The sequence below is a fragment of the Dermacentor silvarum genome, chromosome 1 (genome assembly GCF_013339745.2).
Source record: "Dermacentor silvarum isolate Dsil-2018 chromosome 1, BIME_Dsil_1.4, whole genome shotgun sequence".
Taxonomy (NCBI): domain Eukaryota; kingdom Metazoa; phylum Arthropoda; class Arachnida; order Ixodida; family Ixodidae; genus Dermacentor; species Dermacentor silvarum.
In genome coordinates this window covers 30,636,965-30,657,109 of record NC_051154.1, presented here as the reverse complement: position 1 = coordinate 30,657,109, position 20,145 = coordinate 30,636,965, and the positions used below count along the sequence as shown (strand labels likewise).

Here is a 20,145-nt window from a genome sequence, read left to right as displayed (position 1 = left end):
CATGAAGTTAACTTGGTAAAAAATAGTGATAAATTTCTTTGCCTAGCGCAACAGATTGGTATGTAGGCTGCCTGAAATTAAGGCTTCCTTATTCAATGACTGAAAATTATTGAGCAGAAGTTGGTCTGCTCCATGCGTTCGCCCAGGAACTGGTAGCTCTAAGCAACATCTCTGGCTCCTCTCCTGCAGCAGAATCACTCGGAACAGCCCTTATTTCTTTCAGTTTCTCTCCCTCGAGGTTCCAAGTGCTGTTGTCCCTCATATTTGAGCAGAAACAAATATTTGACTATTTCAAAAAAATGGATTCTCCAATTGAATATGAATTGAATAGCAAAGACTGTTCTATTCGTTCTCGAAATTTTGAATATTCAAACACCTCTAATATTTTCCCATCTTTAGAGTAAGAGTGAAATATAACAGAAAGCATCTTAAGATAATCAGGTTTAAAGTGCAAGAGCGTTTCTACTTGATGTTGCGTTGCTCCATATTTCAAAACTGAACAAATTTGGGCGTTTACATGTCATAAAATGTGAATTGGGGAATATTATTGGGAGATAAATGGCTAAAAGAAACAAAATTGGAATTATTAGATATTTTCAGTCTACCCTGTGACCTTAGGGCTGTTCGTTGAACCACATGCACATACTGAACTGTCTGTCACCCAAGCGAGTACCATGCGCCTGTACAGTTGCGTGCAATATGAGCTGAAACACAGTGTCATAGGTCGAAGGTGCCACAAGACTACCCGATGGTGCTGATTTCGAAAAACTGGTTTCATAAATGCCAGTAATTCGAATGGCGTTGAATTCTCCAATTTTTCGTTTATCGGCACTGGCATGAAGTCTTAAGGACTTTCAACCACGGGCACCGTGTCGCTGCTCGTATTGCACGCTACTGTACGTATTGAAAACTTAGGTGTGCAGCTACATTGCTTCGTATTTTATTAAATGCATAATAAGTAAAATAATAAGTAAAATAAGTAAAAGCACAGTAAAAAGGTTGTGCTAGTCCTATGTGGTGCGTGATATTAAAGCCACGGTTGGAGAAACATGTGGATAGCATATTAACATATTTCACGGTAATTCACGGCAGTGTTTGCGCAAATAAAAGTACAAAAGTGAAAGCTTCAAATGCCAGAACATGAATATTTACTATTTAGAATTTATGTATTGTATATCTGAAGTCTCTTAAGACAAGTGCACTGCTGAACAATACACTCTTTCACTACATTCATACTGACCTTGCACAGTTTTGCACAATATTTGTGCACGCATTCATGCCTAATGCATTCTGCATTTAAGCATGCACACATGCAGGGTATATTAAGTGCACTTGTGAATAGGGCAATAACTACACAGGGCTTATCAGTCGGAAAAGAACTGAATTTAGACCCATTGACATACATTAATTTAAAATAGTTTGAGGCATATAAAGCCATTGCTTGTAGTCAATGGCTGCCACCACTTGGATTGTGTTCTCTGCTGCTTTGTAGAACAGTGTCTGCATGTTACTGTCACAAAAGTGGTAGGTTATAACTTGTTACACAATAGAGCAGCCAAAGCTACAGCTTTCAGATAATGACCGATACACAGCACAGAGCTCCTTTTGCAGTGTCCCCAGTGTAAAGGCTACATGCACTGCATCTAGTTTTTGTCAATCTTTGCTTGTGGAAGCTTATGCCTATCGCTATGGGATGTGCATCAGTCATCACTACAAACCCATTTAGCTTCTCCATTAGCTACTTGATAAGTGCAAGAACAGTCACAGAACACAAGAGGAGACTTTTCTTACACTTTTGTCCCTTGCTGTTGCCCATACTTTGGATGGCCATAATTGCCTAAGTTTTGGCAGTGTTATGTTTATTTTGGAAAGGAGATTCTGTTTATGAAGCACAAGTGTCTTTCATACAAGAACTTGGAGAGCAAATCATGCCTGTAAATAAGCAAGCTTGTATGTTCAGCTGAACTTTTAAAACATAAATTACGATTCTAAACATTCACATTGACCAACTGTTAGAATTGTGTGTGTCGTTCCTGTCCAATTAATTCTGGATAGGCAAGGTTTTATTTTCTGTTTGGTTAATTCACTGTTTTTGTGATCTTCAGCTGATTTTGGTGTTTCTGCGAAGAACAAGCATACACTCCAGAAACGAGATTCATTCATTGGCACTCCATACTGGTAAGAAATCTCACGCTGTGGTGTTTTTAGTGAACAAGGACAGTGGCCTAGTTTAGCCGATGTTTTCAACTTTTGTCCTTGATATGCCCTCAGTTGCATGCCATATAGGAAAGTATGCTTGGTGAGAAGTTATATAAATTTGTGTTGCTCGTGGTACTTCTGAACTAATAATTTTATCAGAAACGAAGGGGCAGTCATGCTTATTTTTAGGCTGCTGGATAAGGCTAGTGTGGATATGGCTAGAGCAATATACCACTGGGTTATGAACTTGGGTTTCAGTGCCTGGCGCTTGTCCAGTATTTTAACAAAAATCATGTCATGAACAGCCACCTGCTGAAATGGTGTTCATCCATTTGGAGAACCTTGCATAGCCACTGAGTTGCTTTGGGATATGTAATAGCACATTTTTTTAATTGCCCTCTTTTCTATTTCTTCATTACTCCTTTATGCTTGTCACTCTTTTTTCCTTCTTAATACATTTGAGTTAAATGTAAAGTTTCATGCATTAACACTCTTTGATTATTCAGGATGGCACCAGAAGTGGTCCTTTGCGAGACGTACCGGGACAATCCGTACGACTACAAGGCTGACATTTGGAGTCTTGGCATTACCCTGATTGAGTTTGCACAGATGGAGCCCCCAAACAATGAAATGAATCCTATGCGAGTCTTGCTCAAGATCCAGAAGTCTGACCCACCAACCCTCGCCCAGCCTTCTAAGTGGTAGGTCCATCACTAATGTTACTTCAATGGTCAGACGGAAAACAAGAAATAAGTTTATTCACAAAGTTAAAATCGGAAGCTACTGCCTTTTCTTACTTCCTGTCTATACATGCAGAACTCACAGGTGTACCGTTTTCGATGTGATAGTTTCTTGCTGTCGCCTGTAAAATATCTTTATAAAGATGCACCAAAGGCAAGCATCAAGTTGAAGTGACAGATTATTGTTCCAAAATGTTCAGAGAATCGTTTTCGCTAGGAACCGAGTTTTTGTGAGTAAGAAATTGGCATGAACATGGGGCAGGATTGGCACCACCACTGTATAAATACAGAACCAGCTCTAAGGATCTTATATTTAAGCGATTAGAACATAGCAGTTGACTACTGATAATAAAAAGGTTACGGTGGTTTGAACATGAATAAAAATGTAGTTTCACTAATTCCTGATTTTTCTACTGCCAAACTTGCTTATGCTGCCATAAACATCTGTGTTAGTGCTATATCAGGGAGCATCAGGTGCTGTCTAGCGCCCTAGGGCCTCTGGGCAGCTATCTGGCATGCCAAGGGCAATAGCACACATTAGACCATGACATCAGAGTTAGGTGGTGTGTGTAACACAGTACTGTGCTGCATTGATGTGTGGTTGACTTATCTATGCCCGTGTTCTTGGATGACCTGCCATATTCAGAAGACATGCTGTTTTCAATAGTGATTTTTTTTTTTCACTAAGTTGGTTCTTGGTGCAAAATAAATGCTGAGAGGTATTGAGGACCATAGTCTATCACTCTAGCTAGTTTTGACATTTGCCTTTAGTGTTCCTATAATATACATTGCCTGATTTTACTGTTTAAAAAATGCATCTCACAGCTGCGTGGTACAAAAGTTGTCTTATAATGATAATGGTTCTACTTTTCACAAATGCAAAGGAGACAGCATATCTCCCAGTTTTCTGTGGACCACTAGCCTTTAGTTGAAGTTCGTAAGAAGCACAGCCTTCTTTCTTTACATACAGATGAACAAAAAGGCAAGTGTACAACAACGCAGAAGGAAAAATCTTAACATATGGTTCATGTAGCATTGTAAACTATCTTTAAATTTTTGTGGTACCCTATTGTGAATTCAAAGTTCGTACACTTCCTTGAAATCCTTGAAAACCCTTGAATTTGAAAAAAGAGATTCAAGGGCCCTTAAAACTCCTTGAAAACTTAGATTGGGGGTGACTTTTGAACATTTAAAGTAACAAACTCCACATAGGGGCTTTGTCATGAGCACTGTCTATCTGGAAACAATCGTAGATATATTTTCTTTTAAGAGCGTCGCTAAACAATTGCAATGTGGCGTGTCCACAGCCACCAATGGCAGGCTTATTTAAGTCACCATTGCCATCATGGAGCTAGACAAAGCCAAATCAAGAAACCAAGCCAATCCACCTTGTTTAGCTAGTTAGTTCACACTGCAGCCATCATGACTCAATTTTCTAGCCCTGGCTCTAGGAATGCCTGGCGTAAAGTGAGTTTCAGCTATTTGGCATTACCACAACGAGTATCTTTGGCTGCAGTCGGACACTACTAGCCATCATGCTAGAAGGCAATTGACATCATTACAACGGGAAACTTAACTTGAAAAAATGACCTGAAGAGTTTGAGTGTGTGTCCAACTCGGCAGCTGCTTAAGGGGGGACCTGGGTCTTGGACTAAAAATTTTGTAGAATCTTTATTCTTTGACGTATAGTGCTGAAAACTTGTACATATATGTAATGTTATGTGCTTATTTCCAATATAAGGTCCGTTTTCGTATATGTCCTTTGGTTTGAAATATTATGCAAGCTTTCTTTAATTATCTTCCGGAAAGATTTGCCAATTATGTGTTCCTTAGATATCACTAAACAGGGTATTAATGGTTTCTGTACGATTCAAGGAGTGCAACAAAATGAATCTTATTGCTCTGCCTTACCTAGAACAAGAGTTGCGAGAGTTCAAAGCTTGAAACTCGAAAAAGTTTTTCTGGTGACTAATTCAATACCTCGTAACTCGTGTTCTAGGGGCGGCAGACCAATAAGGTTGGTTTTGTTGCACTCCTTGAATCATACAGAAGCCACTGATGCCCTATTTAGTGATATCTAGAAAACACATAATTGGCAAATCTTTCCGGAAGATAATTAAAGGAAACTTGCGTGAAATTTGAACCAAAAGAGATAAATGAAAATTGGCCTTATATTCGTAATAAGCACATAACATTACATATATATAAATGTTTTCAGCACTATACGTCAAAGAATAAAGATTCTACAAAATTTTAGTCCAAGACCCATGTCCCCCCTTAACTGCAAGAAATTGCAGCTAAGAAGTAGGAGGTTTCACTATTTTTTAATGTATGTGTATGAATGAGGTTTGTTTCCCCCTCCTTGAATTTTGGCCTTCAGCATCCTTGAAATCCGTGAAATGTTCTGTAAGAACCCTGGTTGTGATTCATTTTGACGCTTCAAAAAACCATAGACACCATTCTTCTTAAATCCCTTAACTGTCAATGACGAGATAACTCGCCATCACAACGAGCATCCTCCGGTGCCAGTGACAAGTAAACTCAACGTTTATCTTGGCTAGCATTTAGCAGCTACTTTGCATGCATGAAGGAGAGCCACACCAACCTTTTATTTTTTATCTTTATCTATCGCCTGTTTGTTTATCTTTAGAGCTTTGTCTAGTTTGCTTTAAACTTCCTTCTAGGCTGCATGTCTGTAGCACTCCCAAAATTGAAAAATTGTGTGCATTTTATGCAGCATTGATTTTTCTTGAAGTTTACTGGAACAGCATGACAGTAGCTTGTGTTGCTTTGTCTGGTGCCATATGCATGTAGAGAGAAGCATTAAAAAAGACACACAGAGGATTGAGGTAAGATTTGCTAGGTTGTGCAGCACCTTTCTTGCAGACTAATTCACAAATAAATTAATATGGCCCTTCCCTGTGAAATGACGCCTGTGTGACGGAAAATTCTGTGACCACGGGGAATGAATATTTTCATGCAGGTCGAAAGACTTCAGAGATTTTTTATCCCTTTGCCTGACCAAAGACCCAAATCAAAGGCCAACCTCAGAGGAGCTGCTGAAGGTACGTTCTGCATTACCCACAGGTTTTTAAAGTTTGCCTGAATGCTGTGACTAATTTTCAACATTCTTTGTCTAATGCAGCATCCCTTCGTAACAAAATGTGTAGATAGGAAGCCTTTGAAGGATCTTATCAGTGAATACAAGGCTGAAGTGGTTGAAGAGGTGACTGAAGAGCATGAGGATGACATTCCTGATGTATGTATCCAGTTTTTTATGCATATTAATTTGCCTTGTACATGTGAAATATAGGCCAGTGTTTCTGTGCTGTACGTTGGTGGCTCAGTGCGCTTCAAGAATCTCCATACAAGATTATCTGAAGCATTCACTAGCATAGTGCCCTGTGGTTAAGTTTTGGTGACATGGATAAAACCTGTAATGGAACAGTATGTGTTAGTATGTGGCCTTTGTTTTATATAGTGAAAGTGTAACCTGAACTTCTATTTTTAATGGAATAAATGCTCATCGTGAAGTAAATAAGTAAACACATAAATGTTCAACTTATGGCTCTCAGTTGTGCACTTGCAGTGAGCTCAAATTGTCACAGCTTGCCAAGTAACTGCACAAAAACGGGAGGTGTGGAGGAATGTTGATGCTAACTTCTGCTTTCATGAATCAAAATATACACGAGCCAAAAAGACTGCCTAATTAGCATGGACTCGCCTGTTTTGGTACCTCCGAAAGAACCATTCACCCGCGAAAGAACCACCCTCACTCAAAGAACGAGCACCTCACATAAAGGCATTATACAAATTCAAAGAGATTCAAGCCAAGCTGGTGGCAGTGGCGGTATGGTGGCTGCCACCAGCTCGGCATAAATCTCTTGGCATGACTCGGCATGACTTGTGTTCCTTGAAATGCAGAAAGCAGATTGCTGCCTGTGCTTTAAACAACTCTTCTAATGGGTGCTGCCTATTTTGTTTTAATGCCCTAGCGGTGTTCCACCGTACGTGTAATACATTTTTTATGTTATGTGCGCTCATTTTGATGCTTGATGTGTACATATGCTCCCAAACTTATGTTACTGATAGTACAAACTTTATGAACGCCCCTCATATATCAACTTTGAAATCATAACCATGTGTTCTTGCTTGTTGTAACTTGTGTGCTGCTGTCATTAATGCTTTGTTTTCAGTACGTCATTTCTTAAAGCCCTTGCCTCTTATCTTCTTTAGTACCGGCAGTCATTGAGCATAGAAAATGACACGACAGGGGAGACTATTTCCAATCTTAGTGAGCCCATCGAAGAGTCTAGTGGAGAAGCCAAGCCAGCTGAACCAAAAGGCAAGTTTATTCTATACTTCTTTGATTTTGTGCAGGTGCACTGCTTCATTCTTTCCATGCTAAAAAAAGAAATAAATAAACTAGAAATTCTTTTATTTGTCTTTTTGTGCATCTAATCATTAGTACACTATAAAAATGAACAAGATTCAGGTGTTTACAGCGAATTTTACTACATGTACTTCATCAGTCAGGTAGAATCCATACAATTTTTCACAGTGATACTTGAATGCAGACATATTCCAAAGCAGGGAGCTGTATCCTTAATGAAAAATTATAAGGGTACCATTTTGAAAATGTCAAGTGCGTGTTCTTGATAATATGATTTCTTCTTCAGTACCTTAACTCTTTCCCTAACAAGGGGAAAATAGGTGTTTTTTTGTATGTTACGGCATATGTTTTTTTTTTTTTTCTGAGGGAACTACTGCACTCAATATTTAATGTAATACATAAACAGAAAGCAAAATGAATGCACTTTTCACACATAAAGGTTTTATTATCGAGATGTATGTCGTAAAAAAGATATACATTGTTAAAATCAAGATTGTGCGATAAAATTGAACAAATTTTGTAAAGACACGCTTGTATCTACTAAGAAAAAAATGTTACGAAAATTATGAGGTATACAACATGTATTGCCGTCTATTAGGTACTATCTCCGAAAAAATCAAAATTTTTCATTGAACAGGTATTCCACTACAAAAATTTAACTGCAAGCACTACAGTTGGGCGTGCCGGGCTGCGGCTGCCGATGTTCTGGGCTGGTTTGCGTCGTCGCCGCTTTCAGACTCAAAAGTCCGTCGAAAAGTCAGCGTCATCTGACTCGCCGCTATTCTATGTAGCAATAAGATCAGCCACAGAGGCAGCGGAATCGCGATATCTGCGATCTCCCGAAACGCGCATGTCGTTTTCGGAGCCAGGCATTTTTGCGTCCTCCTTTGACGATCGCGAAACTTCGGAGCGCGTTTAAAAATCAACCGCCCCGCGGGAAAAAAGCGACCTGCTTAGAACACTAAAGTATGGTTCTCCTCCTTCACATCCAATACCGCTGATGTCCGTGAGCGGCACGGAAGGTCTCGAAAGCGGCGTTTCAAACCATTGATAGAGGGCTAACGGTGCCCAATGGGCGCGGTACGGAAAGAGTTAAGCAAGTTTATGCTAAGCTTGATGTAATGTTCAATCGCCAGACACAATCTGGACATCCCATATCGGGCCTTGAGATGGCTTGCTATAAGCCACATGTAAAGGAGTTCAGTGAGCATTAATGGATGTCGATAAAAATGTTTAAAAAATTGCATTTTTGTTGGTGCTTTAAAAGCATGTGCCACGATGGAGCGATAAAGCCAAATGTTTGACAGTTCACATCTGAATCATTTTTTAATAGCTGCAGAGGTTAAACCTGAAGAAGTCGCCAAAGATGAAGGGGTGCCTCCAAAGCCTGCAAGCAAGGAAGGCAGAACTGCGCCCAGCCCTCCACCCCAAGCACCTGCTGACAAGGAGCCAGTATTGGATAAAGTTGAGACGAAAACGGTGCCAGAGGCACCACCTAAAACACCTCCGAAGCTTCCAGAAGAACCTGTTCAAGTTCAGGTGGAACCGCCGGTGCCTTCAGATGAGTGAGTCGCTCATTTAGCTGAGCCTAGTTGTGACTGATGTAGTGCGAAAAGATCCATGAAGTAAGCCGAATAGTTGGCTGTAAGCACTGAAAGGTGGTTCAAACTTTATTCTAATGCTTCTAAAATTTCTTCAAATCAGAATTCACTTGTATTATCATACCTTCTAGTTGGAATGGCTATGAGATGCACTAAATGCCCAGCAAAGCAGTAGCAGCTCTGCAGTGTACTTTTCTTCTCTTGAACTAGGTCAAAGGCCATAGAAGTGATGCCACCTAAAACTTTGGACCGGCCGACCTCCCCAGAGTTGCCGGAGCCTGAGGAGATCCTTCCAGTTCCACAAGCGTCAACACCTATTCGGGGTGGTGAAGTGGTGGTTGTATCTAGTGAGTGTCAGGGCTTTGCTTCTGTATTGTTTCTTGCCTTAGCTTACCTCTCACAGTGTTGGTCCAGCTGTGCCATTTGTACCATTTTGCTATTATTCTACTTGTCTGCGCCTTGCTGTGCCTTCCTTAGTGCCAACTGCACCAGAGTCCTAAATTTCACCTCTTTTACAAGGGAATGGAGCATGTTTGGCTTCTTGGTCTGGCAACTAGTGCCAGATGCAGACGAAGGCAATTCGATTGGTCAGCTTGCTAGTATTGTATTGCTAGCCTTGTTTAGCTTTTGCGTGCGTGGTAGCGCTTTGATTCTGCATTGTTGCCACTCCACATAAAAAACTGCGTGCTTCCTCCTTCCAATCATATAGTTGGAATATAAGCAAACGTTGGTAGTCTCTGGCACTAGTTGCCAGACCAAGAAGCCGAACATGTTCCATTGCCATGCATGCCCAAGTAATTTGTAAACCTTGGAGCCACGCGCTTCCCATTTTAGTGTTGTGGATTGAGGACTGGGGCGTTGGATAGCGTTTCCATAGGGACGTGTTTTTTTCACTGGTAATGTACTAACTTATTACAGGGGTCCATTCACACTTGCAACAAACGCAAGCTATATATACAAACACAAGTGGGCCTCGATCTGATCACACACCGTAACATAGAGCAGGTTAAAAATGGGCAACAGTTTCTCGCAGAAAGGAATGTGAGCCCTGCTGCTTGCAGATCCAGGGGGTAGGCCCTGCCCCTGAATCCCAATTACGCATGTAAGTGCTCTGGAGCATTATAAGTTTTACAAGTGGCACAGAATTTAGCTCGTGTTCGTGGCAGAACTACAAATGCTACCAAGATAAAATTCATCGAAAATGGGGGGAACGCTGTCGCAAATCTGCGTGTGAAGTTAAATGTGTGTGGATCAAATACAGTTTTTGTAAAAAAAAAAAATTTCTATAAAGCACTTGAAAGTGTTAAATGGCCAATTTATGCTGTTTCCCGTGTGTCCTAAAAAAACTCTACACTGAGCTTATATTTGGTGGCAATGGTTAATGTGTGGTGGAACCATAACATTTGTAGCTTAATTAGGAACGTAAATAATTATTGAACCCTCTTTTTTTCTTCCCCTATTTTTTATGCGTTATATGAGGTTCATAGTAGCTTTCCCCAGTGTCCTCTGTGAAATGTGACACCTTGTTTATATTGGTTCAGGGCAGGATATGGGTAACGTGTAGGCATAGTTCAAAGCATGTGGTTTAAATACTGCCTTAGCAGTAAATTATGTATACGAGTCATTTTGTTATGAACCGTGCGGAATTTAGCTTAGTGCCCTGGTAAAACTATGAGTGCCATCAGCATCAAGTTTAGTTATAAAGTGGGGGAACATTATAGTTGATGTGCTCACTAAGTATTAAATGTTTGAGTGTGACTGTATGCAGCCTTTGTAAAAAATTTCTTAAAGGAAGTGCTCGAAAGCTTTACGTGCGGGCAAGGTTTCAAACAGGCAAGTCATATGCAGGCAATGTTTTAAACTATGCGGTTTAATTTCAGGGAACTGAAATTCTTAATGTAACTACTTGAAAGAACCAGCTTCACTAGCAGTTAGGCTGTGATTCTGCAGGGTTGTACAAGTCTACTGTCTTTTTTTGCCTGTCTTACACCTGGCTGCATAGTTTTGACCTCGATAGTATATAAAAGTTACCATGGCATTATTTAGTAGGAAGACAAACTCAATTGGCTGCTGCTCTCCGACTGTGGGCCTAGTATATTTCTTTACTGTTAAGCAGAATTTACTGATTGCACAATAATATTAAGCTGAGCCAAATGGCTACACACTGTTGTATTGCTCCAAGTGATCCAAAATGCCAATTTTTCTGCTGCAAAGCTCCTCCAAAGCGTTTTTTTTTTTTCTTTCTCCAAAACTTGCCTGAATCCTAAACTGACTGGACCACTACTGCCCTTAATTTTTCTTGTACTTACCCATTACTTGTATCATTCATTTGTTTATGTACTTTACCCAGGCTTATCAATGATAGATGACTCCAGCTCTCACCTAAAGGACACTTGTGAAATTGGAACTTCTGAAGTAGATAAAGCAGAACTGTAAGTATTGCAGTACCTTTCATTGTGAACTCGATTACTTTCATTGTGTGCATGTTAATGCCTTTGTCAAACAGTTGCCAAACAAAAAGAAAAGTAGTCGATGCTTTAATTCGCAGGCTGCTGCGTGGACAAACTAAAAAAATAACTTATGTTTAGATGGCAGACACCATCCTATATGCTTGCCACTATTTATTAACCCATGAAATGCACACTTCGAACACCTGAAAGCAGCATATTTATTTTCAGCTGTGCTTGTATCTCTGGAGGTAAGCTCATTGGGCTTTCCAGTGGGTGGCACTCAGAAGTTCTCCAAAAGCAGTATACTTTTGCAAGTACACGCACTGGCATCAGCTGTGCTGTCAATGCTGGTGCGAGCCCCTGCCAGAACACGCAGTTTTGAGTGTTCCTGTTTCTCCTGGGCTGAGTCAGCTGACATCTGGGGATTGCATACTTTCACTAAAAACAGCATATTCTTACGAGTACAGACACAAAATATGTTTTTCTGATTCTTTAGTGGGCAGCTCTCAGGCCAGTAGTTATAGTATAAAATGTCAGTTCCTCAAGTGCTTAGCAAATGATTAATTACATCACTTTAGTCCGTTCTAAAGGCTTGCCAGTGCAACCTGGCTTTGGATGGCAAGAGTTTAACCAAGGAAACTGGAGGTGGCGGCTACGTAGTACCACACACACCACTGGCACATGTGTCCATACCATAACCATGCTGCCGGTCTTTTCGAAAGAGGGTGTGGTGCGCTGAACAGCTACCATCATTGCAAATATAAAGGTGTCATGCAAATTTTTCACCCCCCCCCCCCCCCCTGTAGTTTTGATTTATCTTTTCTGGTTGTCAGTTTCAAGCAGCTAGTGTGCATATTGTGGAACCTCCAGCAAGCATTTTACAATTACTGCCTTAAGCATGCCACAGAAAAAGAGGAAAGGTTGCAGGCAAACTTGCTGTGTACCGGGCAAAATGTTCGATAGGCAACAACAACAATATGAAAAGACGCGTCGTGTCATGAGGCTTGTGTAGCTTCACTGCATAACCGTTGTGTAATATGGTGAAGCGTCCATGCTGCATTGTTGTGAAAAATTGCGAATCGCAAACAGCCAATCATGCACGCGAACACCCCCACCATACTCTGGCAGCCCCAGTCCACGGACTGCACCTGAGATCTTGCACCATCCGCTTGATCACAATCTCAGGTCCACTTTCCAGTATTATTTTTATTTTCGCATTATTACATTTTTGTATTGGGGTGAAGTATCAGTCGTTATGGAATGCATACAATCGTAAAAAAACGATATTGCTCTTACCGCAGCCCTGTTCTCACTTGAATTTTGCAGAAAGATCACATTTTATAACCTGGATCATTCATTTTAACACTTTGTGTTGTTACTTGCCTCTAGATTGTAAAAAAAAAAAACTGAATTTGTCTTCGTCTGCACCTCTCGGATGCATCCCCAAGCAATAAATAAAAACGAATCACGAAGGCCGTGCCTTGTTGTATTGCAGACAACTGAAGTGACGTAGTCAGCATGTTTTAGGCGTCATTTAGACATAAGACCTACTATAATTACTTGCTTGGGTTTGTCAAGAGAAATACTGTGAATTTGCTTTCGTCTGTGCTCTTCACAGTTAGTAATGTCTGAAACATAAATGTCACTTTCACCAACTTGTAATGTGACAGAAAATGGCCTTCAAGGTTGGCCTCCTATAATTGCTTGGGGTGCATCTGAGAGGTGAAGACTAAAACAAATTCACAGTTCTTTAAAAAGGAGAAAGAACTAGAGAACTAGGTGCGTCCTAGAGAAGCAACAGCAAAGAATTAGGTTTGACCTGCTTTGAATGCAAAGAAGTGCAGAATGAGGGATGATGGAGTGGATTTGGCAATTTGCAGCCAACTTTTGGCAACACAATCTTTGTTTAGCCTTAAACTACCACACAGAGCTGACTGGCGCATGAGCAAGAAGTTTGTGATACCATGTGACCACCACTTCCAGTCTCTGTGATGTGTCCACTCTCTTCACATCCAAAGCCACATTGCACTTGGCACATGTCCTGGACTTGTTGCATTAATGAAGGGTGGTGTAATTATTTGTTGTGGTCTTGAGGAATTGAGGCTTCATACCATAATTATGGAGTTAACAGCTACGCTAAGAAAATAAAATGAAAATGCAAGAGACAAGATTTTTGTGTTTGTACTCCTTTAAGGGGCGAACTTATGTTACATAGGCTGACTGTCTTGTTTTTCTTTTGTATTGCTGTTATTTTGTTTTTACATGATAGTGTGACCTGCTCATTTTCAGTTCCCCAAAAGCCCCTGTGGAGCACGAAGTGACTTTTTCTTCAAAGCACACCATATTGGAGGTCGGCGAGGCAGGGCACTGGAAGCAGCAGGCTGGCGAAGTGGACCGCAGCCATGTGTCTGTGATCAGCGTGGGTGACCATGAGGTGGTGAAGGACTCGTCTCTGGTCGTGAGCCCCCGTGAGGGCCCAGCGTCGCCTCGTCTAGTGCTGCGACAGTCAACAGCAGGGCCTCGCGAGGGCTCTCCTGAGAAGCGAAACTCGTTCCCCCGCATGCATGAAGGGGCACAGCCACGGCCACCACTTGTTAACGGAGGCTCACACGAGGCATTGTCTCCAGAGCGACCCAAGGTGCGGGTGAATGTCAAGCTACAACAGGGCTCGGCATCACCACCCCGTGTGGAAAAGACACCTCGGCGGCCCCCTACCTCAGCCACAGATGCGCCAGTTGAGCGCCGCCGCAAGGAGGTCTCAGACACAGAGAGTGTGTCAACATTAGACAGTGTAGGCAGTCGCACAAGTGGCAGTGACAAGGAGAACCGCAAGGAGGACTGGGAGGCCACCAAGGAAAAGGTGGGTGCTGCACAGTGTTAAAGGGGACATGGGTTTTAAATCTATCTTTCTTTATTTTTTAAACTAATTTGGTAAAAGTTGGCATGCTTGTTTAGTTTCTTGTCATTCTAAAAAAGAAATAACTTTTTTTGTAGGTTCATTATTTCATGAAATAATTTTTAAAGATGTCCTTTTGTTTTTAGAACAATGGACAAATAACCGCTGCACAAGACTATAAAGATGGCACATGGATCAATACTAAAAAGCATAAGACACGATGGAGGCACTTTTACGACTGGGTCATTATTTCTTGTTTTATTGTTTTATAGCACACTGAACTCCACTGTTTTGAACATGGCTGTGTCGTGGTCACACAAAAGGCAAATTTTAAAAACTTTTTTTTAAAATTCTGCTCCCTGTGTTGTGTGCTCCAACATCTAGCTTCATGCTGCAAAAATAATTATTCTTCTATCTGTGATAGGTACTTATGTACCTCAGGGAAAGATTTGCTGGGTGTTGTGGTGTCTCACACATGCTCTTGGGACAAAGAAACGATAACACAGTAGTGCAAACAATCAAAAGGGCATTGCACCTTTCATACACTAATGCCTTCTAACCGAATCACTATGCGAATGGGCGTGCAACAAATCTGAGGAATGCTAGACACGAGCACCTAATTGTTTACGTGTATGGTCACGCAAATGGTGGTGCGTTCGAACGATCCGTGTTCGTCCATTCCGGGGTCGTGCTCCTAAGCCTTCTCAGGATGGTCCCGTAAAGCGGGTGGACGCACGCGCGGTGAGGTCGCGCTGCTCGCCGACCCAAAGCCAAAAAGGAAGCGCCTTCTCCCTTTTGCGCCCGCGTAACCCTGCCGAATCACAGAGATGGCGTCAGCAGTGCAACACTGGCACCATCTCTCATAATACACCGTAACCACACCGACTGCCGCTGCCATAAAGCCACGTGGCCCACTCATGTTATCATTTTGTTCGTGAAGCTTTTGTCCGAACCAGCCTCTACGCTTATCCTTGTAAGTGAAGAAAAAAATTTGACCAGTGCACTGCTGGGCATTTAGTTTTTGCTAGTGTTGCCTTTCTCTTCTTTTTCTTCTTTTTAATGAGTAGAATATACTACTACATAAGGTGGTGCATCTTTGGTCTGCATGGCATGGACAAAGCCAAGCAAAGCTTGATCATTGAAATAAATTAACTGTATAAAGATGTTAACATCAGCAGAAAAAGCATTCCATGCATAATCTATCAGCTTGTCTTGTCTACACTTCTGTTCATTACTTGGTTGTACGCACGGGCTTCAAAGCAAGTTATGTGTGCATATTAGGAATAGAGTATGATTAGTCTTGTTTTTTTTTTCTTTTGCAGGAACGTAGTGCTAATAATGTACCTGCCATTCGCAAGAAGGCCCTTATGACTCAGAACAATGCAGTACGACCAAAAACACTCAAGCGGACACGCAAGTTCGTGATTGATGGAGTTGTCATGACAACCACTACCAGCAAAGTCATCTATGGTGACCTTGATGAAGATAAACAAGCCAAAGATTACCATTTTCTCAGGCAAGTTTGGGTATGGCATCTGAGCACCTGCCATGTATAGTTGTGCCATGCTTCACTCTTTCCTGCATTTCAGTCTTTTATTATCTTCCTTCACCGCTCTTAAATCGGGAGCTGTGTCAGGGCATTATTGAATATGTGCCACCCTTGGAATGTTTGAGCCGTTGTGTAGAACAGGTTCAGTGTCTGATTTTCAAAAAATGACTAAAAAATTGGAGGACGCTTAAGCTTCGCCTTCAAGAGTAGAACGCGCGTTGATAGCGATATCGCAACCTGTTCGCATTGCATTGTTCGCATACGGCAAGTAGGCTTCATTCACTGCAACACTGAATGTGGGAAAGTAGCTTACAAAGACCAAGCTTACACCGATCCCCTTAAAGTCGGCTTCAATTTTAAACTGAAATGCATTGCTGGAAAGACGTTTTTCCACGGGCAATATAAGTGGTCTTATATTAAAATGTGAAGGCCCTAGCACCTTTTTTTATTATTTTATTTATTGTTTGCTATTGCCCCGACGCGCGCAGGTCTGGTAGAAATGCTGGAAAAGTGGTTTGGGGGTGTTTGAGTTTCCTTAGTTTCCTCGTAGCAGAATTAGGTTTTCTCGTACATTCAAATTACAATCCGACGCCGATTGGTAGACAATCCGACGGCGAATCTGACGCCGAATGGTAATGTCGTACTTTACCATTTTTCCAACGGATTTCACTGTGAGAAATTCAATTTTTGTTCACCAAAATCTTGCACCACGTGGAGGGCCTGCACGGTCAATGTGGTTGGATGATTTTCTCCGCCACCCACGATTACACGCTGGTTGCCGACGCTGGATTTTCTGCGACACGGGGCTCTAAACGCTACCGCATTAATTAAAACATGCAAGATGGTTGCAAATGACTGACCAAGTTTTGCATGTGTCAGATTAACTGAACTAAGCCCTATTGTGAAAGTAATGACGAGGTGAAGGGGTAGCAGGAGGAAAGCAACGAAGAAAAGCTTATACTTGGACGAGAAGTGTTGCAGACACTCTTTAAGAGAAAGGTTTAGCTCAGGAGCACCTATCTAAATACGTGGGAACATAATACAGTCGAATCTCGATAATTCGAACTCGAAGGGGCCCGAAAGTTTGTTGGAATTAAAAGAAGTTTGAATTAAAAGAAGGACTTGTTCTTAAACTATTCGTGCACCATAGAGCACGATGCATGAGTGGTGCGAGTTGTGAAATTTCGTGGCGTGGGAGCACACAACGAGCTTGGACCACGAAACTGCCCACACAGGCCAACGCTCGCTTCCCGATAAGGGAAGAAAACGAAACTTCAGGGAGCGGGCTAAGCTGGCGCCGGGCCGCAGGGCCACTGCCGCCAGCGGCCCCGCACCACTGCGGAGGCGCACGCGCGTTGTGACCGTCGAAGGTGAGGAAGTTGAGAGGGAGGGCAAGGGGAGCAAAGTTGTGAGGAGGGGCGGGTCGTCGATGACGAAGTCATTGCCACTGATCATAATCATGAGTTTGACTAATAGTTCAGCGGAAACCCGCTAGGTGGAGAGAAGTAATTAAATGGAAAATGCTCAAGAGCTGATCCAATTGCCACCCTATCGTAGCAATTTCTACAAAGGAAACGCATACGGGTTTCTCGAAATAAAAGCCTCACTTTCCGGACCAGGACGAATTTTTCTTCAACTGCGAGGCTTTTCTTTCGAGAAACCCGTATGGGTTTCTTTTGTAGCAGTTGCTACGATCAGGTGGATGTCTCATTTTCCATTCGATCATAATCATGTTGGTGTGCTCCATTCTGTTGCAGCGTCGCCTTCGCATCCTTGTATTCAGGGTTCGTCTTGTATTCAGGGTTCGTCTTGTTGTACAGAATCTGATATGGCGCACTGTCGGGACGTCTTGATTTAGACTCGTGATTGTTGAAAAACAATCGCAAACCATGACAGTCAAAACAATCACTACTGAAATTAGACGCGAGCAGACAATAGTGCGAAACAAATGGTCCGGCTGAACCAGACGATAGTACGAATGGAGCGGTTGGGCGGGTCCGCATGACACAGTTTCTCGCGCGTATATCACTGAATGGGCCACTCTCATTTGACTCCTTTGCTCGCGGCTCGCATGCCGGCGGCCTTGCCATTTGAGGAAGGGTAAAATTTCCACTACAGTTTTTCTTTTTAGGGGCGAAGCTCCTTAGGGTGTGGGTCTGTCCCTCCTCTGTAGTAGTAGTAGTAGTCGTCGTCGTAGTAGGTAGCCACGTCTACTTTTATGAAAAAAGAAATTCCGAAAGTTGTGTCCGTAGCGCGGAATCGAACCAGGGACCCCTCGCTTCCGAACGCGCGGCGCTAGCCACTACGCCACGAAGCGCACATGGACACACGCACCACGATGACAATAAATACCCAACATTAACGAAAGACTCCGCGTTTCTAACGCGTTTGTGCTAGCGCGTTACGGCCCGTGTAAGAAGCTGGTGTAAGACGCTGTGGCCTCTCCGTCTTACCCCCGTATTCATAAACGCCCCTCGACTTGAACTTGACTTGCCACCGCCTTGGGCAGCGCGTTCGAAACGCGTTGAAGGCAGTGGCAAGTCAAGTTTAAGTCGAGCGTTTATGAATACGGGGGTTATACTCTCTCAGCAGTCATGTGATGGCGTTGGCAAACGCGGTGCACGTTCCGGCATGTGTAAACGGCTGCGTAAGACGCTGTGGCCTCTCCCCCTTACTAGAGAGTACTGCACGTTTCTAACGCGTTTGTGCTAGCGTCCCCTTAAGCGGGAGATGGTGCAATTATAATGAAGGGCGCTGTTATAAAATAGGAATAACGTCACATATGGCGCGTGTCATTGGTGGAAGTCAATCGTTCAATTTAGTGCGGCGAGACTGGGCGAATTACACGGAAGATTCACGGTTTACCGATGATTCCCTCCGGAGCTTCGCCCACTCATCATCATTCACCCCGTGGATATGTGGGTTTTTTTTTTTTTCGCGTACGGTGTTCAGGAAGTGTCAGAGCAATGCTGGTCAGCGGCGCACCACGTGATTTGGCGTGCTGCTGAGAGCATTGGCGGAGCGCAGTATGTTCGAATTAACCGTCGCAAATGCTTGCATATTCGAATTACTGGGTGTTTTTGCCCATTGAAATACACAGAACTTTGACGGGACCACAGCGTCGGTTCGAATGAACCAGAAGTTTGAATTAAGCATGTTCGAATTAACGAGATACGACTGTAATTGTTTTCTGGGCAACCACTGCACTGATTTGGATAAGGTTCATTGTTTTTAAAAGAAAGGGGTAACATCTAGTATCTAAACAAAGTAGATTTCTGATTTATAGCATAAATTGTATCCCCCCCCCCCCCCCCCTTTTTGAAAATGATTAACTTAAGCTTAAGTGCCAAGTTTACAATTGTACAACTAAGCAATAAAAGAGGATATCAAAATTCTGTGATTTGCACCTAATAATACACCTAAAGCAGACAAAATTTATCTACTATGGCACTGCTCTGAAATTTACCTACTATGGCACTGCCCTGAAATACAGTCAAAGCCGAATTTTTCGGATTCCCTTGGTCCCAATAAAACGTCCGAAAAGGCAGGCAGTCCGAAAAAATGAAAACATGCCTTTTATTGCCCCCAAGGGCTCAAATATCCACAGGCACATTTGAAGTAGCTCTGAAGGCTTGCCAGGTACACTTATTAAGTGTGTTGGTGCTTGTACTGTGGCAGGAGACAGCGGCTGCACACATGTATAATTAAACAATGCATGCTGTGTCCCTTGACAGTGGCCCCTTTCCATTCTTCACTGCAATACATTACATATGCTTGACCGCTTGGCTGTACCTGGCTGTACTTTCCGCGCTTCGAAACCATCTGCGAGTATGACAGTGGTAAGGTCGGTGCCATTGCTGACAGCAGCAAATTCTTTCAGTGAAAAACACTGCACCAAACAGTAGGAAGTTTGGCAGGGAGCGTCCAAGCAGCTAGGCCTAGCATTGTGGTGGCTACGGTTGCCAGTGGATCGGTGTGCGTGAGCACTGGTTTGACGCTGCGAGATAATTAAAGTGTCAGCTGTGGTGGCTTCAGTTTACACCGTTTCGGACCTCCTGTCACAGCAAAAATCTGAAATCGGACAGCGTCCAAAATTGCGAACATCCTTATACATTAGATCTAAGGAGTTTGTGTCAGTGCTGCAAAAGCATCCAAGTTATCGGGCACGTTCTAAAAATCGATTGTTGACTGTAGTATTATAATAGAACATTAGCATCATGGGACTGCCACAATAAAAGTGCTCACTTGTATAATTGTGCTTCGTCACTGTTACTTTTTTTTTTTAATTAGAAATGTTTTTGGTTTTCTATGATGCAT

General features: G+C 42.4%; 1 protein-coding gene across 2 annotated transcripts in view; it reads left to right on the top strand.

Annotated features, from left to right (window-relative positions):
- LOC119459181 (serine/threonine-protein kinase 10-like) overlaps positions 1–20,145 on the top strand; it is a 69,220-nt gene that overhangs the window by 5,594 nt on the left and 43,481 nt on the right. Inside the window, exons 4-13 of one of the 2 annotated variants that reach the window (XM_037721008.2) lie at positions 2,106–2,178; positions 2,706–2,900; positions 5,923–6,004; positions 6,085–6,198; positions 7,176–7,284; positions 8,666–8,897; positions 9,144–9,280; positions 11,284–11,365; positions 13,673–14,243; positions 15,602–15,795. In XM_037721008.2, the coding sequence (XP_037576936.1) occupies positions 2,106–2,178; positions 2,706–2,900; positions 5,923–6,004; positions 6,085–6,198; positions 7,176–7,284; positions 8,666–8,897; positions 9,144–9,280; positions 11,284–11,365; positions 13,673–14,243; positions 15,602–15,795 (1,789 nt within the window). Of the gene's footprint in view, positions 1–2,105; positions 2,179–2,705; positions 2,901–5,922; positions 6,005–6,084; positions 6,199–7,175; positions 7,285–8,665; positions 8,898–9,143; positions 9,281–11,283; positions 11,366–13,672; positions 14,244–15,601; positions 15,800–20,145 lie in introns of both variants that reach the window. The other variant, XM_049666140.1, reaches the window with a different exon arrangement.